At 56.7% G+C, this 25573-nt stretch overlaps 2 protein-coding genes across 2 annotated transcripts in view; one reads left to right on the forward strand and one right to left on the reverse strand.

Annotated features, from left to right (window-relative positions):
• The window catches only part of TVP23A (trans-golgi network vesicle protein 23 homolog A (S. cerevisiae)), a 20929-nt gene extending 9904 nt beyond the window's left edge, over positions 1-11025 (forward strand). Inside the window, exons 3-8 of the mRNA XM_012732063.1 lie at positions 6627-6771; positions 7826-7915; positions 8108-8236; positions 9538-9666; positions 10231-10290; positions 10834-11025. Coding sequence (XP_012587517.1) covers positions 6627-6771; positions 7826-7915; positions 8108-8236; positions 9538-9666; positions 10231-10290 — 553 coding nt within the window. The 3' untranslated portion in view covers positions 10834-11025. The remainder of the gene's footprint in view (positions 1-6626; positions 6772-7825; positions 7916-8107; positions 8237-9537; positions 9667-10230; positions 10291-10833) is intronic.
• Positions 11026-11175: 150 nt separating this feature from the next.
• On the reverse strand, positions 11176-22665 carry NUBP1 (nucleotide binding protein 1). Its single transcript, XM_004691760.2, has 11 exons — positions 22622-22665; positions 22440-22544; positions 21191-21324; positions 18662-18730; positions 17436-17468; positions 16832-16922; positions 16154-16308; positions 13913-14023; positions 13626-13728; positions 12083-12166; positions 11176-11456 (listed from the first exon to the last, which is right to left on the reverse strand). The coding sequence occupies exons 1-11, from the start codon at positions 22638-22640 to the stop codon at positions 11398-11400; spliced, it is 963 nt and encodes a 320-aa protein (XP_004691817.1). The 5' UTR covers positions 22641-22665; the 3' UTR covers positions 11176-11397.
• Between the last annotated feature and the right edge of the window lie 2908 nt (positions 22666-25573).

The raw sequence follows: 25573 nt of genomic DNA on the forward strand, positions 1-25573 counted from the left end.
AACAATTGTGGGTGCCCCAGGGAGTGGTGAGGACCTCCACCCACCCACACACCCACAGGCTGCATGCCCAAGGGCCCACCTACCTGTCCTGGGGTGGGGACAAAATTATGAAGTACTAAAGGCCACTGAAATTTTACTTTAAAATGGTTCCTATCATGTGATGTGACTTTTACTTCAATAAATTTTGTTGTATTTTTTTTTCAGTGCTTTATACATCTTAAATTTTTTTGTAGATTCATAGCAAAATGGAGGGGAAGGTAAAGAGATTTCCCATACAACCCCTTAACCCCAGCCCATCCCATTATCAGCAGCCCCCCCCCCACTGGTACCTTTATTATGATGAGTGAGCCTGTATCACCTTCAGCGGCAGCCCCGCCCCACCTGTATCAGGGCACTCTTGGGGTGCTCACCCTGTGGGATTGGTCAGATACGAAGTCTCCGCTAGGTGAGCATCTGCAGAGTCACCCCTGCCCTGAAGGGCCTCCCAGCTCCGCGCACCCCCTTGCTTCCCCCAGCCCCTCCTTCAGCCCCGCCATGGTCTTATTCCCCAGTTTCACTTTCCCAGGCTGTCACCTAGTGAGCATAAACTATGGAGCCTTTTTAGGTTTGTCTTAGGTTGCAATAAATCATTTTGATGAATTTAAAAGTCATTTTCAAACCCTGGATTATTGACTTTTGCGAACTGTGGGAGTCTGGGAGTGAGGAGGGTGGGAGTTCTCCCCCTGGGGAGCCCGGCCTGCAGCAATCAGGTGACCTGTTTGCAGCCCTACTCCCCTGCAGAGGGTGGAAGAGCACCCACCACTCCCAGGCAGAGAGGCTCGGCTGGGATCCTTCTCCAGTGCGGTGCTTTCTCCCCACCTTTGGGGCAGCCCACCCCCAGGTGGTGGAGGGGCCTATTTGTGACAGCGCAAACTCGGGGGCCAGGCTATTGGGGGCTGCTTGTCCTGAGGACCCCCTCATTCCCTGGCAGCCTGTAGCAGGGTGCACTCCGTTGCCCAGTTACCGCTTTAGATTGTAACATTTTTATAAATCATTTAGTTTCGATTGATAATTCTCATCCCATAAAACCCATCCCCTGAGGCCCTCCCTAGGGCTCAACGGGTAAGGGCGCAGCACTGCAAGTGAACTGCAGCCGCTCTAGCACGAGTTCAATCCCTGCCCCGGAAGTGACTCACAGGGCGCGGCAGACCTCTCCTGACCACCCGCTGCTCCCCTCAGCAGTGTACTTCGTCAGTCGGCCTGTTCTGCTCCCCGCTGTGTCTCTGGTGAATCCTCCAACCACCCCTGCACCTCTGGCTTATAACCCAGTTCTGTACGCATAAACACATCTTTTAAAAAAAATACCCCCTTATAGGAAGGGAAGTGCACTGGTGGACTGGTGATGGCACACGGGTGATTTGGTGACGGGAAGCCCACGGGGATTACAACAGAGATGGAAAAATGCATAAAATGATGTAAAAATAAACTATTATATTATTAAGAAAAACACCCCCTTATAACGTGCCGCTCAGTGCTCGGTTTTAACATGCTCGAAAGGCGACGTAACCACAGTTATGATCGCACCGCAGAACACTTGACTGCCCCCAGAAAGCCCTGCCCTTCAGACCATAGCCCTCCATCATGGCAAGGCATCCTCCACCTGCGTGGTCTCCCATGCCCCCAGGTGCCACTACTTCACTTATTTATGGATTTGCCTTTTCTAGGACCCTCATCTAAATACTCGGACAGTATTTGGGCTGACTAGTCTGGCTTTTGTCACTCGTGTTTTCAAGGTTTTCCCATATAATAATCCACGAGGTGCTTTAGTCCTTTTTACGGCTGAGTAGTATTCCACCTCAGACAAGCCACGTGCAGGATGCTCATCCTGGATGGACGTTTGGGTTGTTTCTGCCTCTTGTAACAATTGTGGGTGCCCCAGGGAGTGGTGAGGACCTCCACCCACCCACACACCCACAGGCTGCATGCCCAAGGGCCCACCTACCTGTCCTGGGGTTCACCTTCACTTTCATGCTGAGTATATCCAGCCTCTGAATTTCTGATGGCTCTTTAGAAAGAACAGAAATAAGAGGGGCAAACTGAGCAGCAGAGGGAGGCTGCAGCTGGGTGCTGACTGTTAAAGCAGAAACACCCTGCCATCTCCTCAGGCATCCCAGCAGCCCCAGACCTGCCCACCCCGGGCCAGGCGCCTTGGGGAGAGGAGGCGCCGTGCTGTGCTCTGGCCTTGTTCTGAAGGACAGTAGAGCTGACGGGGCATCTAGAGAAAACAACAGACCAGGCCCGGCCCCACGGGCTTTGAAGGGCCCCTGAGGGCGCTGCTTGCTCAGTGCAGGGCCCTTTCTGTCTTGTTCTGTGTTGCTCCTGCGCCTCTGGAAAGGGGCGTGGAGGAAAGCGCCTCACGTATGGCTGAGCCACCTGGGAGCTTGTTAAAACAGTCGAGATTGGGGCCCTGGGGGGTTTCTGCCAGGGGCCACCCCTTTGTGTCCTGGGCAGTCGCCACCTTGGCTGCTCCCCTAACTCTTAGGGGTCCCTTCCTCTCACTCTTCATAGGGACACACTGCTGGCAGAAGGGCAGCAGTGAAGCAAATTCCAGAAAGTCGCCTCAGCTGCTGTTTCTCCAGGCAGAGCGAGCCGGGAGGAGTTGCGCCATCTTTCCACAGGCCTCTGCCTGGAGAGACTCGGCGAGCTTCAGCATTTGAAAGATGACCCGGAATCTGGATGGGCCACAGCTTATCCACTGCCCTATAGAAGGACATCTGTGTCACTTCCTGGGAAGTGACAGCAAATGTTGCTCTAAGAACTTGTGGACAGTTTTACACACACACACACACACACACACACACACACACACTCTGGCTACACCTAGCAGCATGACCGTGGGGTGAGATCACGAAGAGTTTTAGGGTGACTTGCAAAGTCAGAGTTTTCAGTCAGAACTTGTGTTTTATTGAGTTACATGTGGGCAAAAGAACATGAGTTGCATAGTGGCACACTTTCTGGGTAAACAGTTTTGGCTTTGTGGGCTGAATGAGTGAGCATGGCTGTGTTTCAATAAAACTTTATTTACAGAAACAGGAAGAGGGCCGTATCAACCCTTGGACCTGGGTCTGTGAACCCAGTAAAGAGCAGAGACGTTGTTTAGTAAGATTCATATTCAAGACCCATTCCAAATCTGTACCTGTGTGTCCTGGGCAGGGAAGGCCTGGTGCACATTCTAAGGTCTCCTCAAGGAGACACTTCTACGTGTGTTCCAGGCTGAGAACCTACCGTTTTCTGCCAAGAGGCAGACTACAGGTCTCCAGGGCCAAGCCTCACAGTGAATTTTGACTTGGAAAAGCCTATTGAGCCCTCTCCACTGGAGTCAACACTTAAATTAAGTGCTCCCACTTCCGCTACCCCACCCCACTTCACCATTTATAATTCTTGCCTGCTTTCCTGTGAAGACGGAGTCTTCCTGGCCAGGAGAAGGGAGGCTGTGGAAATACAGTGAGAGTTGAAAGTGAAGGAGGTTCATCAATGAGAGTGAGGGGTGGAGGGTCTATGGAGGAGCCAGGACTCTTGGGGGGGAGGGGCGGGGAACCTGCAAAGATGAAAATTGGCCCCTGCGGAGGGAGGGAAGAAGTTGTGGTCAGAGGGGAAATTTAGTTTACTGCTTGGAAGTGGAAGTTTCAGCTGACTCTGGGGGCTGAGGTAGCAACAGCTGTTCACCATTATTAGGCAGAGTGTCCTTATACCACTGGTCACTTTAATATTCTCAGAATACCTGTTGGTATTCCCGTTTTCCTAAAGAGGGGGCTGTGGAGGGGAGAAGTGTAGGGCTGGGGGGTGGCCATGGGGCGCTGTGAGGTGGGAGTTGGGGCCTGGCACCTCTGTTCTGTCTGTGTCCAGGGGAGTGCTGAGAGGGGGTGTTGTTTGTGAGTGCCTGCCTGTGGCTGCTGAGGTGGCCAGAGGAGGCTGTGGAGAGCCCCAGGCAGGGAAGGATGCACCACTTCAACCCTGCTCTGCTGTGGAAAGCTGGCCCAGGTCACATGGTGTTAGCTGGGGCATCGCTGGGCAGACCCAGAGGCTACCGAGACAAGCAGCATAAGGCAGCAGTGAAGATGCCTGAAAGTGCAAGTCTTCTCTGACTGCTCTGGGCTTTCATACAGCGCAGCAATAATAAAAAAAAAATATTTCCTACCAGTAAAGGCCAGTGCTTTTAGGCTGAGATGATTTCTCTTCCTCTTTTAAAACTAGTATTCTGGGCTTGAGGCCTAAGGGTTAAGTTTCAGCGCGAAGATGCCTTAGCCTGAGTTCGATCCCCAGCCAGGGGGTGACCCACATGGCGCCCCAGACCTCTCCTGTCCCACCTGCTGCTCCCCTCAGCAGTGTGTCTCAGTGGATCCATTTGTTTTGTTCCCCACTCTCTCTGTCTCTGGTGAATCCTCTGACCCCCACATCTCTGGCCTAAACCCCAGTTCTATACACACACACACACACACACACAAAGCCCACAAGCAAGTTGTTTTGAAGTTGTCACTTTTATACATACCAAAGTTGAAAGACTATTGTATGTTTCATGTTTTTATTTTTTTTTTTTAAAGTTAGTTTGAAAGGTGCAGACTGAAGCTAATTTCGCAGGTGGTGTCGGAAGCCGAAACACCTTGCATTGCAGGGTAAGCAGGCTGCTGACTGGGGTCCAGACGTGAACCTTCCAGCAATTGGAATTTTTTCAGTATTTTAGTTCAGATATAAACCACAGCCAAAGGAGGTAAAAAAAAAAATGTGGTGGGCCGGGGATTTATTTCAGTGTACTGACTGGATGAGTATATGCTCTCTTCCACTCCTGAAGTCTATTGTTCCACACTGGGGTCCCGTGACCCTACGTGGAGCGGCTCAATCCCAAGGTTCAACAAGAGGCATCTGCTGAGAATCTTAAGTAGCAGGTGCGTCAGGGATATAAAATTACCTGGAACATGATGTCTGGCTGGGGGAGAACTTTCAGTCATTGGAGGACGCATTTCTCCTCAGGGTGAAGGGGGAAAACTGGATCAAGATACTTTAACTGGAAGATCCTCTATCAGAACAAAACGGTGTAAGAGACGTCGTGGAGCCTTACCTTCTCGAACATTCGCGACTTGGCTTGGAAGTTGTGTGTGACCAGGTGTAGCTCTTAAATGCCTTCCAAGGTTGGCTTTGCATCTGGGCTGCGGGGAGGGGGGAGAGTGAAGCGTCTGGAAGCAGAGATGAGAAGATTCTGGTGAACTGCAGGTGTGTGGGCCCAGCTCCCCTGCCCGATCAGGAGTGAATGCAAACAAACCACTTAAGTTCCGTCTCTATTCTTAACTTTCCCTGGGGAGCCAAGCCCCCCTCCCACACTGGGCTCACTCTGACATCTCCTCCTTGGCAGCTGGAGCAGGCTTGCCCCCAGCAGGTCTGCGGGCTACCTCTGCTCAGCCCCCAGGCTGCAAGCTGGCAGCCCAGGGGGCGGCCTGAAACACGGCCTACAGTATTTCAGCAACACAATTAGTCGCCATCATTTAGAAATCACATTTCCTGTTGCAAGCCTGAATGCCTCAAGCCTGAGGCTCAGTGGACAAAGGAGGTCCCCCCAGGCCAGCATTTGAGTGCCCATTGTTGTGAGACTGGGGTTCACATGCCCTGACCTCGCCCCTCATGAGACTTCCTGCTCCTCGGGTGCCGGTTTACTGGCTGTCTAGACAGTCTAGACGCACCAAGTGGGTGCTGACGTGGGCCAGGTACAGCGGGCAGCCCGACCATCGGTGAGTGGGGTGGGGGTGGGCGCGTGAATCCACACGCCCACGGTTAGCACCTTGAATGCAGCGTGAGCCCGGCATTCTCAGGCTCGGTCCAGCACCCTCGGTTGTTAAGGGCCCAAGTCCAAGTAGATGTGGTGCGGTCAGGGCCTCGCAGAAGCCTTTCCAGGACCTCACAGTGCCCAGCTCTGCAGCTGTGGAGTCTGGGCAGCTGTGGGGGGGCAGCGTGCTTCCCCCAGGGCCTGGGTTGGGTGGCTGCGTCTTGGGGAATGGGCTCTCCAGAGGTGCGTGTGCCGTCTGTGTGGTCTTCCTCATACTGTAGCCTTCCTGCCCGGGGTTAGTGTGCCAGGTTGTTCAGCTAAGGTTCCCGATTGCCTAGGGTGTTCTCCTGGGGTGCTGCCCTCCGGCTGTGACTAAGATCACCGGGTGCTGCCTGACGCGCGCCGGCGTGGTTTGTGCTTTGACTTTGGTGACGCCATCTTCTTTCCAGCGGGAGATAACGGCATTCATAGCTCATGGTGGTGTGACTCAGTCACACAAGAGGCTCTCGCCGCGCTCGGTTCAGGAATGTGTCCCCAGGATGGGAGGCCACACGTGGTCTGCATGTGCTCTGCTCGCTGGCTGGTGGAATACCTCAACCTTTGGCTTTGGGGAACTGAACCCCCAGGTGGGGAGGCGGTCACCACTCTGGCTTTCACTTCAATCAGGGCCAGTGATACTTGGAACCAAAATAGGGGAAAGTCCTGAATTCTTCAAAGAGGAGAGAAACCTTGCTGCGGGCGCCCTGCGGAGGGCTGTTCCCTGGGAGCTGCAGCTGACAGAGTTCGGCTAGTGACCGGGGCCCAGGGATGAGGGTCCTCCGTCCCTTCCTAGGCACCCCTTGGCCACCTTCTTCCACCTGTTCTTCCGAGTGAGCGCCATCGTCACCTACATGTGCTGCGACTGGTTCAGCAGGAGCTTCGTGGGCTGCTTCGTCACGGTGCTGCTGCTGCTGTCCTTCGACTTCTGGTCGGTGAAGGTGAGGCGTCCCCTGAACCGGGCGCTGCCATCTGCTCCGAGGCTCCTCTCCCGCGGGGCCGACCCGGGCCGAGAGGCTTGGTTGAAACTGCTGACGTGAACGCTGTGATAAGGAGGCAGGGTCTCCCTGGTGGCCCAGGGGGTTAAGTCACAGCAGCCCCTGCAGCACGTGTGATCCCCGCCAGGGAGGGACCCCAGGGCGCAGCAGACCTCTCCTGCCTCCCCGCTGCTCCCCCTCAGCAGTGTGTTTCAGTAGATCCATTTGTTTTGTTCCCACTCTTGTCTCTGGTGAATTCTTTTGCCTCCTGCACCTCTGGCCTGCACCCACTTATTGTATGCATCAATAAAACTTCAGATAAATAAATGAGGCAGGTATCACTTAGACACAAATGTTGAGTAGATGGCTTCGAAGTGGCAGCTGTAGCAAATATGTATCACGTGAGGGTGACTTCATGTGGTTTTGTTTTTGTCAAATTCACATGCAGAGTATATTTAACATACACGCATGGAAGCTCTAAATATTACATACACATGCACACATACACATGCACACATACACATACGTTATTAAGCCTCATAAACAACCAGACGCCAGGCCCTCCCTGGTGGCACAATGGGCTAGGGCGCAGCACTGCAAGCTGGCCACAGCCACTTCAGTGCAGGTTCGATCCCCAGCCCCGGAGGTGACCCACATGGCAGGCAGACCTCACCTGACTCATCAGCCCAATGCTCCCCTCAGGAGTGTACTTCGTTGATCTGCCTGTTTTGCTCCCCACTCTGTCTCTGATGAATCCTCTCACCGTCCCCTGCACCTCTGGCCTGTACCCCAGTTGTGTATGAGTAAATAAATGTTCAAAAAAAAAAAGAAAAAAACCAGGAGCCTTGGAATCTTGAGAGCCCCCCAAGTGAGAGCCCCCCACAGCTCACCACCCCACCCCCCTTTCCTCCAGCTCCCTGTCCAAATCTAACATGAACCTAGGACTTAAATTCTTTAGTTCAATGATTGGACTGTTACTGCCTCTGATGTGCTAAGTCATTTTGTCCATTTTCCTCAGAATGTAACTGGGAGGCTCCTGGTGGGTCTTCGCTGGTGGAACCAGATAGACGAAGATGGGAAAAGCCACTGGGTTTTTGAAGCCAGAAAGGTATTGCCATGATGCGTCACACAAGGAGCGGGGGCCTGGCTGTGGAGGGTGGCAGTGGTTCTTGGGGCTCTGGGCATTGACTCCTGCCTCTGACCCCCATCTCAAGCCGCGTGGGAGTGAGAGTCCACACCTAGCTCGCTCCTAGGCGACCCCATCACTGGTTTTTGAAATGGACTGGCTTTCCCCGCCCAGGTGTCTCCAAGTAACGCGGCTGCCACAGAAGCGGAAGCGCGAATCTTCTGGCTCGGACTTATCATCTGCCCCATGATTTGGGTCGTGTTCCTTTTCAGCACCTTATTTTCCCTGAAGCTGAAGTGGCTGGTAAGGCAGCGCTGGGACCTGCCACTGGCGGGTGTCTCCACGGAGCCATGGCCACGGGCTGGGCCCCTCACATGTTCGCAAGCCTCCGAAGCAGGTGCGCTGGTGCTCACCCACATGAGGCCACGGTTCAGCGGCCGCTGCCTCTCGGCCATGCAACCCGCACAATCAGCTGTAGGATATTTCATCACCCCCAGAATGCCCCTGTAACTGAAGCCATCACCGCTACCCCCACTTCCCACACTCCCACCCCTTGGGACTTCGTACCTGTTTGTATAGACTTATTCTGTATGCAGCCTGCACGTGGGATGTACCCCGTCTTTTTAGCATTGACTTCTTTCACTTTAATTTTGTTTAAGATTTTTTTATTGGGCCTTCCTGGTGGCGCAGGGGTTAAAGTCTCAGAACTATCACTGGCCACTGCTGCCTGACCTGAGTTTGATCCCTGGCCAGGGAGCTGACCCCCAGGGCACAGCAGACCTCTCCTGTCTCTCCACTGCTCCCCTCAGCAGCATATTTCAGTAGATCCACCTGTCCTGCTCCACACTCTGTCTCTGGTGAATCCTCTCACCACCCCCGTACTTCTGGCCTGTACCCCAGCTCTTGTATGCATAAATAAAATAATTTTTAAAAGATTTTATTATTCATACAAGAGCTGGGGTATGGCCCAACGGTACAGGGGCCATGGGGAGACAGGAGAGGTCTGCTGTGCCCTGTGGGTCACTCCCTGGCCGGGGATTGAACTCAGGCCACGGTGGTGACAGAGTTGAGATTTAACCCCTGCACCGTCAGGGAGGCCCCTTCACTTTATGTTTTTAAGGCTCATGTGCATTGTTGACATGGCACGTTTGGGCTAAGTAATTGCTTGGCTAGGCACATTTTGCTTATCCAGCGTCTGTTTTTGGCTTGTAGAAGAAAGCTGCAAGGAGAGGCACTAAAAGCCTTGCGGGAAACCCGCCTGAGCAGGAGCTAGCCAGCCTCCAGGTTCTGAGGTTTCCTCGAGTAAACTGAAATGATCTGGTTTGCCCAGTGAGCAACCGAGATGCCCGCTGCCGGTGGCTGAGTCACGTGTGGCTCTGGAGGCTGCATCCTGGCCGCACCAGCGTCGCCCTGGGGCCTGCGGCCTGCGGCCTGCTGCCTGGGGAATCCTCGCCGGAGGGTGGGCTGGCTCTGACGTCATTGCATGCCTGAGCACTTGTGCGCATAGGACAGGTGGGCGGGGCCCAGCCTGGTCACTTCTGCTTGGCATGTGAGATTTCAATTTATGGTCTTAGGAAATGTACCTTCACTTTATCTGCCCGCAGGCCCTCGTGATAGCTGGGATTTCTCTCCAAGCCGCAAACCTCTATGGCTACATCCTCTGTAAGCTGGGCGGCGAGAGTGACATCAGCAGGGTCACTGCCAGCTTTCTGTCCCAGACGGTGTTCCAGACGGTGAGTGCCTCCATGCCTCCGGGCCCGCGCCAGACAGCAGGGCCTGCTGTAACTGCAGTTTTTGGTTTTCCTTTTCACCCAGCCAGCCACTGTCCACTTCTGATAATATATAAACGTTATTGGGTTAACTAAAATGGTCTAACTCCAAAGTCTCCCGTCATAACCACAGGAGGTGTAGGTGGGGTGCTCAGCACATGCCCCTCCAGACCCCTTGGCTTCCTAGACTGGAAATGTCCCCCACCCTGGTGCCCTTTTGCCTAGGAATCAGCCGACCCAGGGACCTCACTGGGGAATCATAAAGCCCTTGTCCTTCTGTGAACTTCCCTGGTTAATTTTTAGCGATTTAGAAAACTTTTAATACCACAAAATTCTTGGAATGTCTACAAACCACAAAAAAATTTTTAGGTTTTAACCTAACCCATCATGTGTTCTAGCAGCAAAAGATCTAAGTTTGACCAGGCTCACCCTGGAAGTCTGTTCTGGGCCTGGCGGGCTTGCTCTGGCCTTGAACTGAGAGAATCAGGCCTCTGACGGGAGGAGTCACACCTGCCTCTCCCCTTGCAGGCCTGCCCACGTGACTTCCAGAAGCCGGGCCTTGAGGGGCTGGAGATTCACCAGCATTAGGTGAGAGGTGGGGCCACGCGGGGTCTGCACGGCAGGGCCTGGGGTCTGGGTAGGCTTCCCAACACCGTTGGGGGCCACTGGGCCCCGGAGTCTCCTCGCGCTTTAGAGGGGCCCCTTTCTCACATGCAAATCCAAGCGTGGCCGCACATGGGGACGGGTGGGGAGAGCTCCGGGATCTGCTGCCTGCCACCATCCTGCCCCGGGGCTACGGGGACAAGCCTCTTGTCACAGTGAGCCTGTCAAGGCAGCGAGGGTAAATGAGGGCTGACAGCTCGGTCTCCTTTTCATGGAACTGAAATCTGCGCGTGTTCAGACAGACCCTGAAGCGGGTGAGTGCAGGGTCCACGCACAGGGCACAGGTCAGACCACAGCTGTTTACCTGGGCTTGAAGGGCCCCTCCAGGTGTCTCGCCAGCCAGCTACATGCCCACACAGGCCTCTGCCAGGCTCTGCGCACTCAGTGCGCCCCCCACTCTGGAGAGCAGCTGTGCGGACCGTCTCACATGAAATGTCTCAGCTTCATCCCTCCTGTTCTTTCTGTCAGACTCATCTCTGGAAGTGGCTTCAGTGAGAGGTTCTGTTATCGGACAAGTTTCCACCAGAGAAGAATTCCCCAACCCACCAGCTGAAGGCTTCTCAGGGGAAGCAGGCCTCGGGGGAGTTGAGGAAACATTTTTATTTATTTTTTAAAAGATTTATTTATGCACACGGAACTGGGGTACAGGCCAGAGGTGCAGGGGCGGTGAGAGGATTCACCAGAGACAGTGGGGAGCAGGACAGGCTGATGGACGAAGTACACTGCTGAGGGGAGCAGCAGCGGGCCAGGAGAGGTCTGCGGCGCTCTGTGGGTCACCTCCGGGGCTGGGGTTGAACTCACACTGAAGCGGCTGCAGCCGGCTTGCAGTGTTGTGTCCTAACCTGGTGCGCTCCCAGGGAGGGGCCAACATTTTTAATTTTTAAGCAGCACGTTTGGAAGAAAGCCCTTTACACATGTTCTAAAGAAAAGCATACAAATACTAGAGAATGAAATCTGAAAAAGGGCCTTCCACCAGGCCGGTCCCTCCCTGTGATGCCCACGCGTCCCAGGGCCACCTGCATCCTTCTGTGTTCAGGAAGGGAGGAGGTCCTCTTCTTTGGGCTGACACAGGCTGCAGAACTCTTGGATTCCTGGAAAACAGGGCGCTGGGTCAGCCCCTGGGCCGCCTTGTTCTCTACTGGGGTGGAATCTCCAGACAGTGCAATTCCCCAAAAAGTCCCGTTTCTACTGAGGAATCCTCAAAGGAGCCGGATACCAGCTGCCTCCCTGTGGTCAGCCATGCTGTGGTCAGGAATTCTGGGAGCGAGGTTTTCTGCCCTCAACATCTGGCTAAACAAAGCGCAGCCACAAACTGAGGGGTAAAAACTTCAATGGCAGACTCCGGCTGCGGCTGCCGGGCAGGGCCGCTCGCGGCTGGGCAGGCCCATGCTGAGTTCGCCTCAGCTGGCGGAGCTTCGGGTTTTTTCCTTTTCTTTGTGCGGCTTCACTGAGCTGTGTTTCCTGTACCATAAAACTCCTGCTGTCGTGCTCTCAGGCTGACTTTGCTTACCACACCGACACAATGGAAGATCTCCCGCTCTGGCCGAGGGGACACCGTCCAGGTCCTCCCACAGCCCTGCGCCCCCTCCCCGCCGGAGGCTGTGCGGTTGTGAACATTTGTGCTCCTAGCAGGACCCGTCACCCCCAGGCCCCCTGGCTCACTTACGCCCCTTCCTGGCCTCGCAGGCATCTGGTCTTGCCAGGCGCAAACACTTACTTTGAATTATGCTTCTGTAGGCTAGCGTGGCTGGCGAGTCTGGCGCGCTGGTCAGGAAAGACTGTCCCTTGTCACAACTCTTACCTTAGAAAACAAACAGAAATCCCAGTGAAATCCATTAAGAAAGCCCGCACTTTCGGGGCCTGTGATGAGGCGTGGCCGGAGCGCCAGCAGCTGCCCACTCCAAGGTGGCTCAGACCGACCCGTGGCCAGCAGTCGCGGCAGCAGTGCTGGCTCCGGGGCTCACAGAATGGGCTCAGCAGCCCCCGTGTGGCCCCAGAGCTTGCTCTGCACCCAGCAAAACCAGCCCGGATCCAAATGGGCGAAGGTGAGAAGCGCGTCCGGGGCGTGTCTGAGACGTCTTCCGGGATCGCGGGCAGAGGCAGCGCACGCAGGCTCGTCGCCCCCGAGTACTGGGGGCAGACGGGGACCCGGCCTGCCGCCCCACATGCCTGGCCTGGCGTCAGCACCAGCACCTGCTGCCAGAACCTTTGCAGCACGGGGGAGGGGGCGAAAGGAGCTGGAGCTTTAGAGGGGTTCAGGATCTAGTTTTGGGGGTGCCAGGGAGCCTGGGGTGCTGCGGACCATTCTCATTTTGGAGCAGCCCTCGCCCTTCCCCACTTCGACAAAGCAGGCATCCCCCACATTGTGACTCCGGCCTCCATTTTGTACAGCCCCTGGGGACACCTCCCCTCCTCCTGACCACTCCCCCAGGCCTGCAGACAAACCCGAGGCCTCCCCAGCCTCCGGACAAAGCACCCCGACGGCACGTCCCGAGTCCCTCGGCGATGTGCCCGGCCGTCTCAGCACGCCTCAGCCCTGTCAAGAGGGGCACACTGTCCCCGCCCCAGCCAACGAGGCGCCGCGGGGTTCCCTGACACACTGGTGCCCCCCAAACCAACCCTTGGAGCTCAGCCGCCCGCAGCGGGGCTCAACTTCCCTGCCGGCCTCTCCGCTGGGCGCCGCCCGGTGCGGGGCAGACGGCGGCACGTCTAGCGTAAGTGCGACTGTTATCTCGGGGTAACAGGTGAAGAGCGGGTGGCCCCCGAAGACGCTCAGCCACCAGCATCCCGGGGTGGGTGTGGGCCAGAGGCGGGGCCAGCTGCTGCCTACTGTGTGCAGCTCGAGTCCCGTGGACCCTCGTGCTCCGAGGGACGCATCTTCTATGCACGTGGTCCCCAAAGGGAGGCCAGTGACATCACCCGGTGCCCCGAGAAACGAGGCTGTCGGCACTGAACACGGGCTGTGCTGCGGCACCTCACTCGGCGGATTTTGAGGCCGATTCTGCCCATGGCCTTCACCTCCAAACCTCACTCCGTGCAAGATGGCGCTTGCTGACCACCCCTGCCTCGAGGGCCCCGGGCCATGCTCCCCCTCCGCCCCCTGCCCCCGGCTGAGGCCCGCCAGCTCCCCTGGCTCACGTGCGCGCTCCTCTGCACTGGCCAGAGCTCCGCGCCGCCCAGCCGTGCCCTGGAGCGCTGGGTGAGGGGCAAGCCTTTACCTGGCCACGAGGGTAGGAATCAGGGCGCCCGCACTCACCCACCTATGTGTGGGTCCAGGGGCACTTTGCCCAGGAGGGGGACGTTCAGATCCTGGCACATCACCTCCGCACCCCCTGTCGTCGGCGGGAATATCTGAGACTCTTTCTGTGCGGCACATCAGAAGAGGGAGGAAATGTGACTTTGTCTGGGACGGAGAAGGCCCACACCGCAAACAGGCTTTTAAAAGGCTATTTCGACTCCCACACCGACGCCCCCAAGACGCTCTGCGCCAGCCGCGGGAGGCTGCAGCTGGCGCCGCCCCGGGCCGGGGAGCGCTGGCGCCTCTCACCTTGCACTTGGGGCAGACGAAGCCGCTCATGTTCTCCACCACCCCGATGATGGGCAGCTTCACCTTGCGGCAGAAGCTGATTTCCTTCCGGACGTCCTGGAGCGACACCTCCTGTCAAGGCCAGGAAGTCTGGTGACGCCGAGTTGAACCGAAGGTGAGGGGGCGGAGGCCGCCCAGGTGGGTTCCCCTCATAAAGACGCAGAGATGCACAGCATTTATCCAGTAAACACTTCTTGAGAGGCGACTGCTCGGCTCTGTTCTAGGGGTGCTCACCTCCCACAAAACCCCACATGGATGACCCTGGGGGCTGCTCGCCCACAGAGGGTGCTGGGGATACCGGGCGGTCCCAGCAAGCATGAAGCTGAGCCACACTTGTCTTCCGCCTACAAAAATCCTACCTCGAGATGAATTAAGGGGTAAAGAATAAGACCTGGACGTGCAAAGCTTTGGAAGAAATAAGCACAGCAAAGCTAGACTGGGGGTAACTCTGCAAGCTAGACTTGGGGTGATTCTGCAAAGCGTAGGCGATGTCAGTAAAGCTTCCACCGCCCAGCAAACGTGTGCCGGCTCCGAGACCACGTGCACGGGCCAGACTCAAAGCCTTGGACCCGTGCAGACAGTCGTAAGCACAACGTGGGCACAGGGAGGTGGCCTGACTCCCCCCGGCCACTTGGCTGCTCTCCGAATCGGGGGGACACGCCTGCACCCAGGCGGCCCGCGTCACGGCCGCCTACCCTCCTGGGCAGCCCCCCGGGGCAGCTGCCCCTCAGGAGCGACGTGGGCTTTTGCCTCGCAGAGCACAGTCCAGGGGTGGCCACGCAGGGACCCTTCCCTGACCTCCTGACCTAGGTGATGCTCAGCACAAACTTGTGAGGGACAAAAAGACACGCACGTTGCCGTGGCGGGTCCCTTCGTCACGCCCACTCAGTTTACTGGGCGTGAGAGCTGGTGCAGTCTCACTGCGTGTCTGGCTGCCCCGCCGCCGCCGTCAGTTAGTGCGCCATCAGTTAGTACACGTCTGGGGCTCCCCGCAGCCACTGCTCTGAGTGCCCAAGGCTGGACAGCTCCCACTGGGGCCTGGTCTCTGCACCCACGCACCTGCATGTCCCTGACACAGGCCTGTGCTTGTTGGACGTGACCTGGTCAGGAGGCCACCTGCCGCCTAGCGGCTCCCCCTGGCTGCTCCTCTGAACCCAAGGGGACGCTCCTTTCTCTCGCAGTAGAAGAGAGAATGTGACGGAGAAGCCACTTGGCGCCAAGCATGCTGTTAGTGGACTTCTAGGACAGCGCCACGTTCACAGCCAAGGTGAGCGGCAGGTGCTGAGGGCCCCGCCTGCTCTGAGCCCCTGCATCAGCGCGGGGCTCCCAAACAGACCATTTTCCTTTGGGGAAGTTTCTCTGGGGTCTATCATGGATAGCACCTCTGGCGACTTCTCAAGAAACCCGTATTCTCCTAGGGGCAAACCCATGTCCTGTCCACTGCCACCCCGGGCCAGGGACCCCTGCCAGCAGGCCCTGCTCCTCCACACCTCCCCCCAGAACCCTTTTGCACCATGATCTGAGAGACATGAACCCCTCACGCCCCCTCACCAGGCACCCTTGCGAGCTGCTGGGCCTGTCACATGCTGACATCATGTTTGCACCTGCTTGCCCGCAGCCCCGCTGCATGGGCCTGAGGACGGGGTGACTGACTCAGAGGCAGGCGAAACCAGGCCCCCTTCCCTTGTGAGTGGGGACTACCCTGAAGAGGAGAAAGCACAGCTGCTGGCTTCCTGGGCTGAGCAATGGGGGATCGTGGGGGCCTCAGCACCGCGCTGTGGGGTCTACTCAGGCCAGTGCCCTCTCCTCAGTCTGGGGTCGGCATAGCCTGTGACTGGACAGAGGCGCGGGGCAGTCCAAAGACAGGATGAGGACCACAGCCTTGTCCACAGCCAGGCCGGTTCTGTGGGCAGAGTTCCTGAACTGTTCTGAAAGGCCTGTCCGTGTGGAACTCGACCGGAGCATGGTCACTGTGACGTGACCAGAAAGGACCATCGAAATCACAGCAGTGCCAAAAAGCTCACTGGCTTTGTGGAGGGAAATCAAGAGGGCAAGTCTGACCACCACCATTTAATCTGTGGGCCAAAAATGTTGTGGAATGCTTACTCGTCGTGGTACGGGAGGCCCAAGGTTCCTGAAGACCTGCCCGGTTGTGAACCCGAGAGAAGCCTCCCGGCAGGCCCGGCCACCCGCACCCCTCACCTGAGGCGTGGTGATGATCACCGCCCCGTCGATGCGGGCGACCGTCAGGTACTGGACCACCGACAGGTGCTCATCCGACGTTCCAGGCGGCGTGTCAATGATGAGGTAGTCGACCTCCCCCCAGTCCACGTCTCGGAGGAACTGCTTGATCATGCCTGTAGAGAGGACCACGGGCCTGCTGCTTGGTCACACTCTCACAGAAGCACCGCGTTGATGTCCGGGGCCCTGAGCTGCGCGCTGAATCTCGGCCTGGCAGTCGGCATTCCTGGATGTCATGGCGGGGCGGACTGCGCCTGGCTCCTGGCCCCCAGAGGAGCCGGGGCTGCCCATACCCTATGATGGCCAGCACAGCCCACCCCTCAAGAGGCTCCCTCCGGGACAGATGCCAGCCCACGGGCCTGGATGCCCCTCACAAGCCTCTCACGACAAAACCAGACACGGGGAAACTTCAGGGTTACACAGGTCTTAAGGAGAGAGAAGCCTGTTGCAGATCCTAGTGACACGTGGGAGCCAGGAATTCTAGCAGCTGTCTTTAGCCGGCGGAGGCCAAAGTGCAGACGTCGGGTGAGGCTGGAAAGCCCAGAGGTGAGAGCTGCCCCTGACGGGACGGCTGCGTGGGGACCCGCAATGGGGCTGCCCTCGGGAGTGGTGGGAGGCAGACAGCAGAGAAGCACAAACCATTCTTCTTTGGTCCCCTCCAGATGACGGCGTCGTCAGGACTGCCCAGCAAGAACCCCACCGACATCACCCCCAGGTTGTCTTCCAGGAACTGGAGAGGACGAAGCAAGAAGTGCTTTACTTTGAGTCACGGCACGGCACATGCCCCTATGCCTTCTGAGTTCGGGCTGAAAAGCCAGCTGGGGACAGAATTAGCACGTGAGCTCAGCTCCTATTCACTCAGAACCCTCAAATCACTTTTGAGAAAGAGGAAAAGGGCCGCACTACTGGGAGCGTGGATGAGGCCCGGGCGGCCCTGCGCTGCGTGGCGGTAGCTGGCTGAAGTGAAGGAAAACCACCGCAGCCTGGCCCCGGCCGAAGCCTGCCCACGTCAGTGGCCGTGGTTTTACTGGAATCCGGGCACCCACTTTCACTACTGCAACAGCGGGGAGCACTACAAACTGAATCCAGTTGCTGCCCACCCCTCACACGAAGCCCACCCACCTCCAGCCTCAACTGTAGTCCCTGTGCTGATGAGCGGGTGGCCGCAGCAGCCGGCCTGCCTCGCCACGTCTGGCACACACGCCCCCGCCCCGGCCCGGAAGTAACAGGAGCAGACACTCACCACAGGGGACCAGCCCGAGCCACTCTGGTGAACCTGCATCAACGAGCAAGCACATTTGTCACGCGGATGCCACCGCTTATCAAACACAGTGCATCACCTCCTGTGCCAAGTTCTTAATAGGGGGTGAGTGGCTGGGGGGGTGTGAGCAAGGGAGGCACCATTAGCCCCCAGCACCTTCCCGGAAGCAGGGCTGTTTCGAGACTGCTTAGCCATCTAGTCAGGGAAACACAATACCTCGCACAGAAACAAGTCACCTCAGACAACAAAACTCTGGGTCCGTGGTACGTGAGGGTGGGATGGCGGCTGTGGAGAACGTGCAAGTAGGTGTGGGCACGGAGGCTCCCCGGCAGGAGCCGAAGGAAGGGACTCGCCGAGGACGCAGCGAGGCCGAGGCAGGGCAGGCCTGGCAGGGGCGTCACTGGCGCCCAGGATTTGGGCTCGTTCCTTCTGGTAGGTTCACCAGTGGCCGGGGGCAGCTCTGCTCCCCTCACTGTGAAACTCGCTGCTTCTCAGAGACCCGCTCACTCCCAGTTACGCCGGCTGTCTAAGTCGCTGGTGCCGACCCAACAGCCAGAAGGAGACAGGCCAACTCTTATTTCATGTCACCATTCAAGTCTCAGTTTCTGCAAGTGGACACTCCTGCTTCGGGACACTGCCCTGGCCCTGGGGGGCCCTTTGGCAGGCTCTCTGAAACAGGTACCCTGAGCACCCCTCCCTGCCCCCGCACTGCTTTATTACCTGTGACTTGTCCTCTGCCCCAACCACGGGTGGCACCACTGCTCCCAACCCCGTGCCCCGGAGCGGCCGAGCCCCGCAGCCCAGCTTCAGTAAACTACCCTTGGGGGACTCGATTTGGAACTGCTTTTTGCCCCCACTCTTGGGGGGAAGGTGGGGAGATCCCAGGGCAACACGGACTCTGTGGCCCTGTCCCCACGACGTCACTGCCCGCAGTCTCGGTTCCCCAGGAGCGGCCACAGGGCAGAAACCTTCCTTGCTCCCAGCAGAGCGGCCTCGCCGCCTGCCAGCCCTCCCAGCCAGCTGCGGCCGCGTCTGACGTCTGCACCTGGCAGCCTGCGCGGGGACACTTCCCACGGGGCTGGCTGAGCCTTGACGTCCTCCCGCGCCAGCACGCCCTTGTCAGACAGGGGGTGGAGGAAAACTGGTCCGTGCTCGCGTGAGGGGCAGGCTGAGACCCCGGGGCCCGGCGGCAGGGCGAGGGCGCCTACCTGCTCTCCTTCCAGCCCCATTATCTTGGGAATGGACGGCCCGCATATATCCACGTCCAGGAGCGCGACCTGGGGGCAAGAAGGCAGAGCAGGGTGTGAGGACGGGAGCACGGGGCTGGGGGAAGGAGGCGGAGGGGTGAGAAAGGCAGAAAACGGGCCAGTGGCTCCAGCCGCGCTCTGGGGCGAGAGCCGACACTCATTGGCAGGCCGTGCAGGCGCAGTCCGAAACCCCTGGGCGAGCCTGGCAGAGCCCAACCCCACCCGAATCTGGCCTCGCATTGGGGGGGCTGTGGGCACCGGTGCCAGGTTCCCTGGGGAATCAGGCCGTCACCACCAACTCAGTCCTTACTGTGAGCCTGGGGGAGGTGGCAGAGGGAAAGTGGACACACAGAGGCCCGTGGAATGGGTCAGTGAGCAAGGGGCGCGGAGGGGCAGACCAAGGCCTCCTCCCACAGGCCCTGGGGCAGGGCCGAGCACACCCTCCAGCAGCGGTCCCACCCGTGTCTGGAAGGTCAGCGCAGTCCAGCCAACTCCCAAAACACGGACAACAAAAAGAGATGTAGGAGAGCTCTCTGCTGATCCTCTGATGACCGCTGCGCCCCAGCACCTGCTTTCCCCGCTGACCCGAGGGGCTGAGTTGGCCGGTGTATGGCCAGTGTTCACCTTGAAAGTTCCAACGTCCAGCAGCCAAAGGGCAGTACTTTTGGGTAATGTTTTAGCTCGCCCCAAATTTGCTTTGCGCATCTCTTCAAGCCTCTCCCCAGACCTCAGCTCCCTGCGTCCCCAGATCTCTGGAGCCTCCCTCAGGCTCAGCCTGGTGCCGCTGCTCCACGCGCCCTCTGCTGGAGCACAAGGACAGTGCAACAGGACACGCTCCACCGGGTGACCAGTCCACTCTCCTCTGGATACTTAGGGGTGAGGGTTGCTAATGACTCATCAATATCTCAGGCTTTGGGAAATGAAACCATCATTGCAGTCCGAGATGTCTGTCAAATCCTCATGTCTCCAGTCACCCTGTGCTCTCTTCAGAAAACATGATCCGTTTCTTTCTGAGGAATTACAGGTCCTCACGCCAAGTGGGTAAATACAGTGAAATGATGCAGAAAATGGGTCGCGTGTAGCTGCTGCCATGGTGGCTCCTGAACAGGAGGCCCAGCTTCCCGCCGGCCCTGTCCCAAGCCAGCCCCATCCGCCTACTGTCAGAGAGCCCTCGCTGAGAGCAGCCTGCCTGCACAGATCTGCAGCAGGGTCTCTGCGGAAGGTGCTCGAAGCCCGATGGGAAGAAACCCTACTGCACCTGCCCTGGCCTGAAGTGGTGGTGGAGGGAAGCAGCTACAGGGCTGTTGGGATCAAAGCTTCCCTTTACGCAGCACCCCAAGCTTCCTCTTAAGCAGAGGTCACGGGAAGTAGACTGGAACCCTAATTCTTAGCGCTCCTGGACATGTCACTCTACAGCTGCATCCTCTCCCTCAGCCCCATCTGCCTGGGCTTCTGCTCCATGAAACAAGTGTGTGCGGAAAGGCCAGCACCTTCCAGCTCAAGTCTGCAGGCCCAAGGTGGCATGATCAAGGTCCAGCACTGCAGTCCGAAGCCATGTGTGGACCTTTCAGTGGTACAGTCTGCCCCATGGCAAGATCACCTGGTCATTTATGGACACTGGTGTTTGACAGCAAACACATGGCCTGTGAGTGCGGACGGCTCACAGCTCAAACTTCCGTACAAAGGATCCTTCTGCCTTCACCACAACCCGCCTGCACCTCCTAGCCAGCCTGAGGTTAACTCGGGTGTCCTCCAATTCTGCTCCCACATGAGTCAAGGCCCCATACAATAGAGCTGTCAGACCTGCCTGCGACAGTCATGTGGACAGCAGAGACCGTGAGGTTTCCACCCTTGTGAGTAGGTGGCTGGAAGGAACCCTGTCCTGAGGGCAGACCGGCGTAAGCTTGACCGGCAGCGAGCAACCGGCTCACCCAGCGCCTTTCCACACCAGACGACGGCCTCTCTTCACTGTGCTGCAGAGCCCGTGTCACCAGGGACTGGGGGAGCCACGCACCAGCAGTCACCCCTACTCATGAGATGTGCTTTGCAACCAGCCTGGCCCAAGCCTGTATCTAGGGAGCTTCTTAAAGCAAAGATTATTCTGGCCACAGTGACGACCTGAGAATTTCTTGGCCAGCTAACTGTCCATGCAAACTTGCCACTCCAGTGGCAGGAGTGTTGCTGGCCACCAGAACACATAACCGACCAGTGCATCTTCAGCTGTGGCACTGCCTCTGAGCGGGCTGCAAATTCAGCATCGCCTCTCCACAGGGAATACGCCGAGAGAAAGGACACCTGCTTTCTACTTCCACTACTGCAGAAGCTGATCCAACACCTCACTTCTTGCCTGGCTAAGTCTGCCCTATCCTCTCTGTCGGGATCTGGACTCCCAAGCGGCCAGCCCAACTCAATTTCAGTCACCAGTTTTCAGCAAGTCAGCATGCACCCTCACGCTGAAGGAACCGGTTCTGTGCTCCCCTAAGGCCCCACCTGCGTGTTTTCATCCTCCGCCAAGGCATGGGCCAGGTGGGCGCTGAATGTGCTTTTGCCAACACCGCCTTTCCCAGACAACACCAAGATGATGTGCTTCACGCTCTTCATCTTCTCCTTGATTTCCTCTACGGCTGCAAAGAAAGCAGTTCAGGTGATGAAATCCCTGATGATCTTAGATGCCACTCTTCACACAGGGCAGAAGGAACTAACTTCCTGACGGATGTTTCACAGGATCCTGGGTGAACCACCGGGCCACCAGGCCAGTGGTGGCGATGAGTGCCGCAAGGAAACAAGGAGGTTCTGACATCTGGAACCTCCTCCTTTGTGGTTTCCGCCACCATCAGGACACCAGTTCCATGGGGTGGGGACTCGGAAGTGGACACTGGACTGCCAACTCCACACAGGGCTTCACACGGAGTAACGGGCCCCAGCTGGGGGACAAAATCTGCCGGGGGATCTCTGCCAACACGTGGGGACATTTTTCGTTGTTACAAGAACCAAAGGGGCGATGGCATGTACTGGGCTGAGGCTAATGATGCTGCTAAATGTCCAGCAACATCAGTCTTCCCAACAGAGAATGCCCCGGTCCCGAAGTCCAGGGTGCTGAGCTTGAGACTCCCTGTTGAAGCTACTATCACGACTTACACCTCCTTCGAACAACACTAGGAGGGTCAGAGGCTGACTTTTGCTCAAGGTCACACTATTTGCAGTGGACCAAGGAATCAATTCTAAGTCTCTCTGAACGCTTTCCAAATTCATTTTCCAGTTTCCTTCGGCTTTTTATAGCAGGTCCCCAGAACCTGACCCCCTATTCCCCGGTCCTCACAATTTATCATTCTCGGTACTTGCACTGGGATTTATCTGCCTGTTTATTGTGGAGCTTCCCTACTAGCCTAACCGCCAGTGTGGCGTCTCATTACAGGGCTCTGTGCCTAGGAGGTGATCACACACGTTTCTGCTGAACGAACTGGAATCTCTCCTCATAAGGAAGGCAATTTTGTCCAAAGAAAGTAGTTCGCGGAGTCAGGATTTAAGGCTGAGTTCCTGGATTTCAAAACGTGGATCTTACTCCCTCTGGAGGGGGCTCCTTCCCGACCACTGTCACTCAAACAGCAGGCCCCTCCCATCCTCCCATCGGACTTCCCAAGCCCCGCCCCCAAGCTCCACTTCCCCTCCATCCCATCCACGCCCGCCTCTTCCGGGCCCGCGCCTTCCACTTCCCGTCCAGGCCCCGCCCCTTCCCTACCCGGATCTGGAGCGGCGCCGGCTCCCGAAGCGCATAACCTCTGGTTGGGGCATCCCTGGCACGAGGCCCCGCGGCCAGCCTGGGTGGTGCCGGTTCCGGGACAGCCTGCGCGGGACCAGGGTCACAGTTAGAACAGCTTCTCTCTCTTCAGCCCCACCACCCATGCCCCTCCGCACGCTCACCCTGAGGCACCTCCTCCATCCTGCCGCTTTGGCGCCGACGCAGGCACCGGAACCCGCGCTTGCGTATTTCCGCCCGGTGGCGCCCGATCTGCCGCTCCAGTCGTGTGAAATAAGTCTCGGGATGTGGAGGGCGTGCGCGCGCGCGAGCCTCCGGCTGGGACGACGACACTGTTGTACTTCTGTTCCCATCAACAGTGACCTCTAGAGATCCTAAATTCGTTAGCTCCAGGGACAGAGACGTCCTACATCACCTTAACACCATTCTTACCATACCTAAGACATTGAATGCTGATGCAGTTGACTAATGTGCACGTGATTATGTAAATTTGCTAGTCGTCTCAAATTGAAGACAATTTCTAATCCTGGATCGATGGAGTCCCACCTGGCCCTTGGTTCCGCCTCAGCCTCCTGTAATTCAGAACAGCCTTCCTGTGCCCCTCGCCCTCTTCCTTCATCACTGATGAATTTGAACAGGCCGGGCCAACTTCCGGTAGACTGTCCCATAGTCCCTTTCTCTATGCCCCCGCCCCTCCCCCTGATTATCAGGTTCACTCCCTCAGGTGGTGGCGACATTGTGGGGCTCGCAGTCCTTGTTGTCTTGGATCTCTCGAGTCCATAAAACCTGTTGTGGAGTTTGTCCAGGACACCCTTTCCCCAACACTACCAGGTGGTATTGATCCAGGTGTGGCACACACTTCGCCTGGCCTTAGGCACTAAGCCTGCAGCAGCTCATTTATCAAACAGCCTCCAATCAGTTACTGTCAGCACTCGTGACCACTTACTGTTTGCCAAGAATCTGCACTAACTTCTGCCCTTGGACGGTTCTGTCCCCTGGGTCCTATCTCTATCTTTGAGGAATCTGACATTCCAGATGGTTAAACTGATTCCAAGGTCAGGTAGCAAATAGCAAGAGAAACTGATGGACCTGTCTGGCTCCAGAGCCTGCGCTCTCTGCCATTTACACCTGGTGCGGCCATTTTGTATCTGGAAGAACAGCAGAGCCAGAGGGCAGAGGGCAGGGACTGGGTCCCGCTGCTCACGTGGCTTCCCGTCGCGCGTCTCCACGCAAATCAAACCGTGTCACTGCTGTTCCACGTGGCCTCTGACCCATTTTCTCTCCAGCCTCTTTTCTTGCTGCCTGTCAGGGAACTAGGTTTCAGCCCCACGCAGTTACTCACTCAGAAGCATCTTCTGGCCCTGGTCTGGCCCCCAACACCCGGTCCCCCTAAGTGTGGACTCTCAGCATCACCTCACGGAAGCCAGTGGACCCTGCTGTTTTTTCCTGAACGCTGGGTGTCTCAGCAGTCTGGGTGCAAGTTCCTGTTTTAATAACCTTGGAAGGATGCATGCTACAGATGTAAAAAACCCAGCATCTGAAAGTTTATTTACACATCCTTACTTGTGTGAGTTTGAAACAACAGATTTTCAATTTAAAATGTTTATTTCAGCTCCTCTGATTAAAGGAGTCAGTGACCCAGACCTCAAAATTAAACAAGGATTGTTTAAAGTTGAAAACCTAGCTAAGGGCCATAGATTTAAATAGCTAGATTTTTTTTTATGATTAAAAATGAGTCTAAAACTAGAAGGAGTGGCCAGATCAATGATGAGAGGTTGCAGAGGAGAGGAGGGAGGGAGGAGAGGAGGGATGGATGGAGACGAGTGTGGGGCCACGAAACTACTCTGAAGGAGGCTGTGAGGAGACCTGTTCCATCTTTGTGCAGGCCCAGACTGGACACCACTAAGCGCGAGCCCTGATGTAAACTGCCAGTTTTCTTAATAATTATCATTATTGGTTTTCCACTTATAACGAGTGTACTAGAAGTGTGCAAGATGCTAATAATGGGGGCGACTGGGGTGGGGAGAAGGAACATAGAGGAACTGAACCTCCTGATAAGTTTCCCAGACACCTGAAGTCGCTCCGCCCTAAACAAAATCTGTTAAATTTTCAAAACTTGTTTCTACTTCTGAAGGACTAGAACTTAAACCTAGATGAGCAGTATGGTACACCTTGCGTCTCACCCCCCCACCCCCCACAGGCGTCCTGGCCCCCCACCCCTTATATAACCACCCAGGGAATTTTAGGCCCTGGTCTTCCTCCCCCACTCCCCTTAAGTCGGAATCGGCATGGGTCTTAGGCCTGTGATGAGGTGCTGATCCCAATTCCCAAGGTTTGGGGCTGTGTCCCCCACCCCAACAAACAAGGCTCTGACCCTGGCTTTACACCAACTTCACCCCAAGTCTGCGCGGACTTGGTGTCTGATCCCACAAGTTAGGGCTCAGTCACAAGTCTGTCTTCCTCCCACTGCTGATGACGAACCTGGCTGTCACCTCTGCGTCCCACCTTCTGACTACAGGTTGGGGGTTTTAGCAACCCTCTCCTTGAACTGCCAGGGCATCATCTGTTCTGATTTCTGATGATGAATCAGAAGTTCCCACATGTCCTCCTGGGTCTCAATTAAATTGCTGGAGCAGCTCAGAACACTCAGGGAAACTTAGAGAAATTTTCTTCTTCATTGCTGGTTTATCATAGGATAAACCATAGCTCAGAAAGGTATCGTAAAAGGCTGCAGAACAGCCAGAGCTGCACTGGCAAGGGGTGGCCAGAAGGCGGGCAGCTCCCTTAAGCACCCACTGAAGGTTCCCACTCTCCAGTCCCCAGGTGGCTCCCCTCCCTCACTGGCTCCCAACCTCCCGCGGGGCCATTAACACTACAAGAAGCACCTTGCAAGCTTTAAGTCCTCTCAGCCTTTAGGAAATTCCAAGGGTTTTAGGGGCTCTGTGCCAGATTGGGACAAAAGCCAAATACACATCTCTCATAAATCCCAGCATCGCAGCATGTTTTAAACACTCTCCAGGGGTCCTGCTGATGGCACTACACGCTTCCTCCGAGGCAGTGAGGCAGTGAGGGGTTTGTGGTGGATGAGGTTGGGGGTTTTAGCAACCCTCTCCTTG

This window comes from Condylura cristata, unplaced genomic scaffold (assembly GCF_000260355.1).
Source record: "Condylura cristata isolate star-nosed mole 26May11 unplaced genomic scaffold, ConCri1.0 scaffold00032, whole genome shotgun sequence".
NCBI lineage: Eukaryota > Metazoa > Chordata > Mammalia > Eulipotyphla > Talpidae > Condylura > Condylura cristata.

Excerpts from the sequence above, each read along its gene's own strand:
- NUBP1 (XM_004691760.2), bottom strand. Across the intron at positions 16,923-17,435 it reads GCTCGGGCTGGTCCCCTGTG|TTCCTGGAAGACAACCTGGG; the intron begins GTGAGTGTCTGC and ends CGTCCTCTCCAG. Across the intron at positions 13,729-13,912 it reads TCGTCTGCCCCAAGTGCAAG|AAAGAGTCTCAGATATTCCC; the intron begins GTGAGAGGCGCC and ends TGTGCCGCACAG.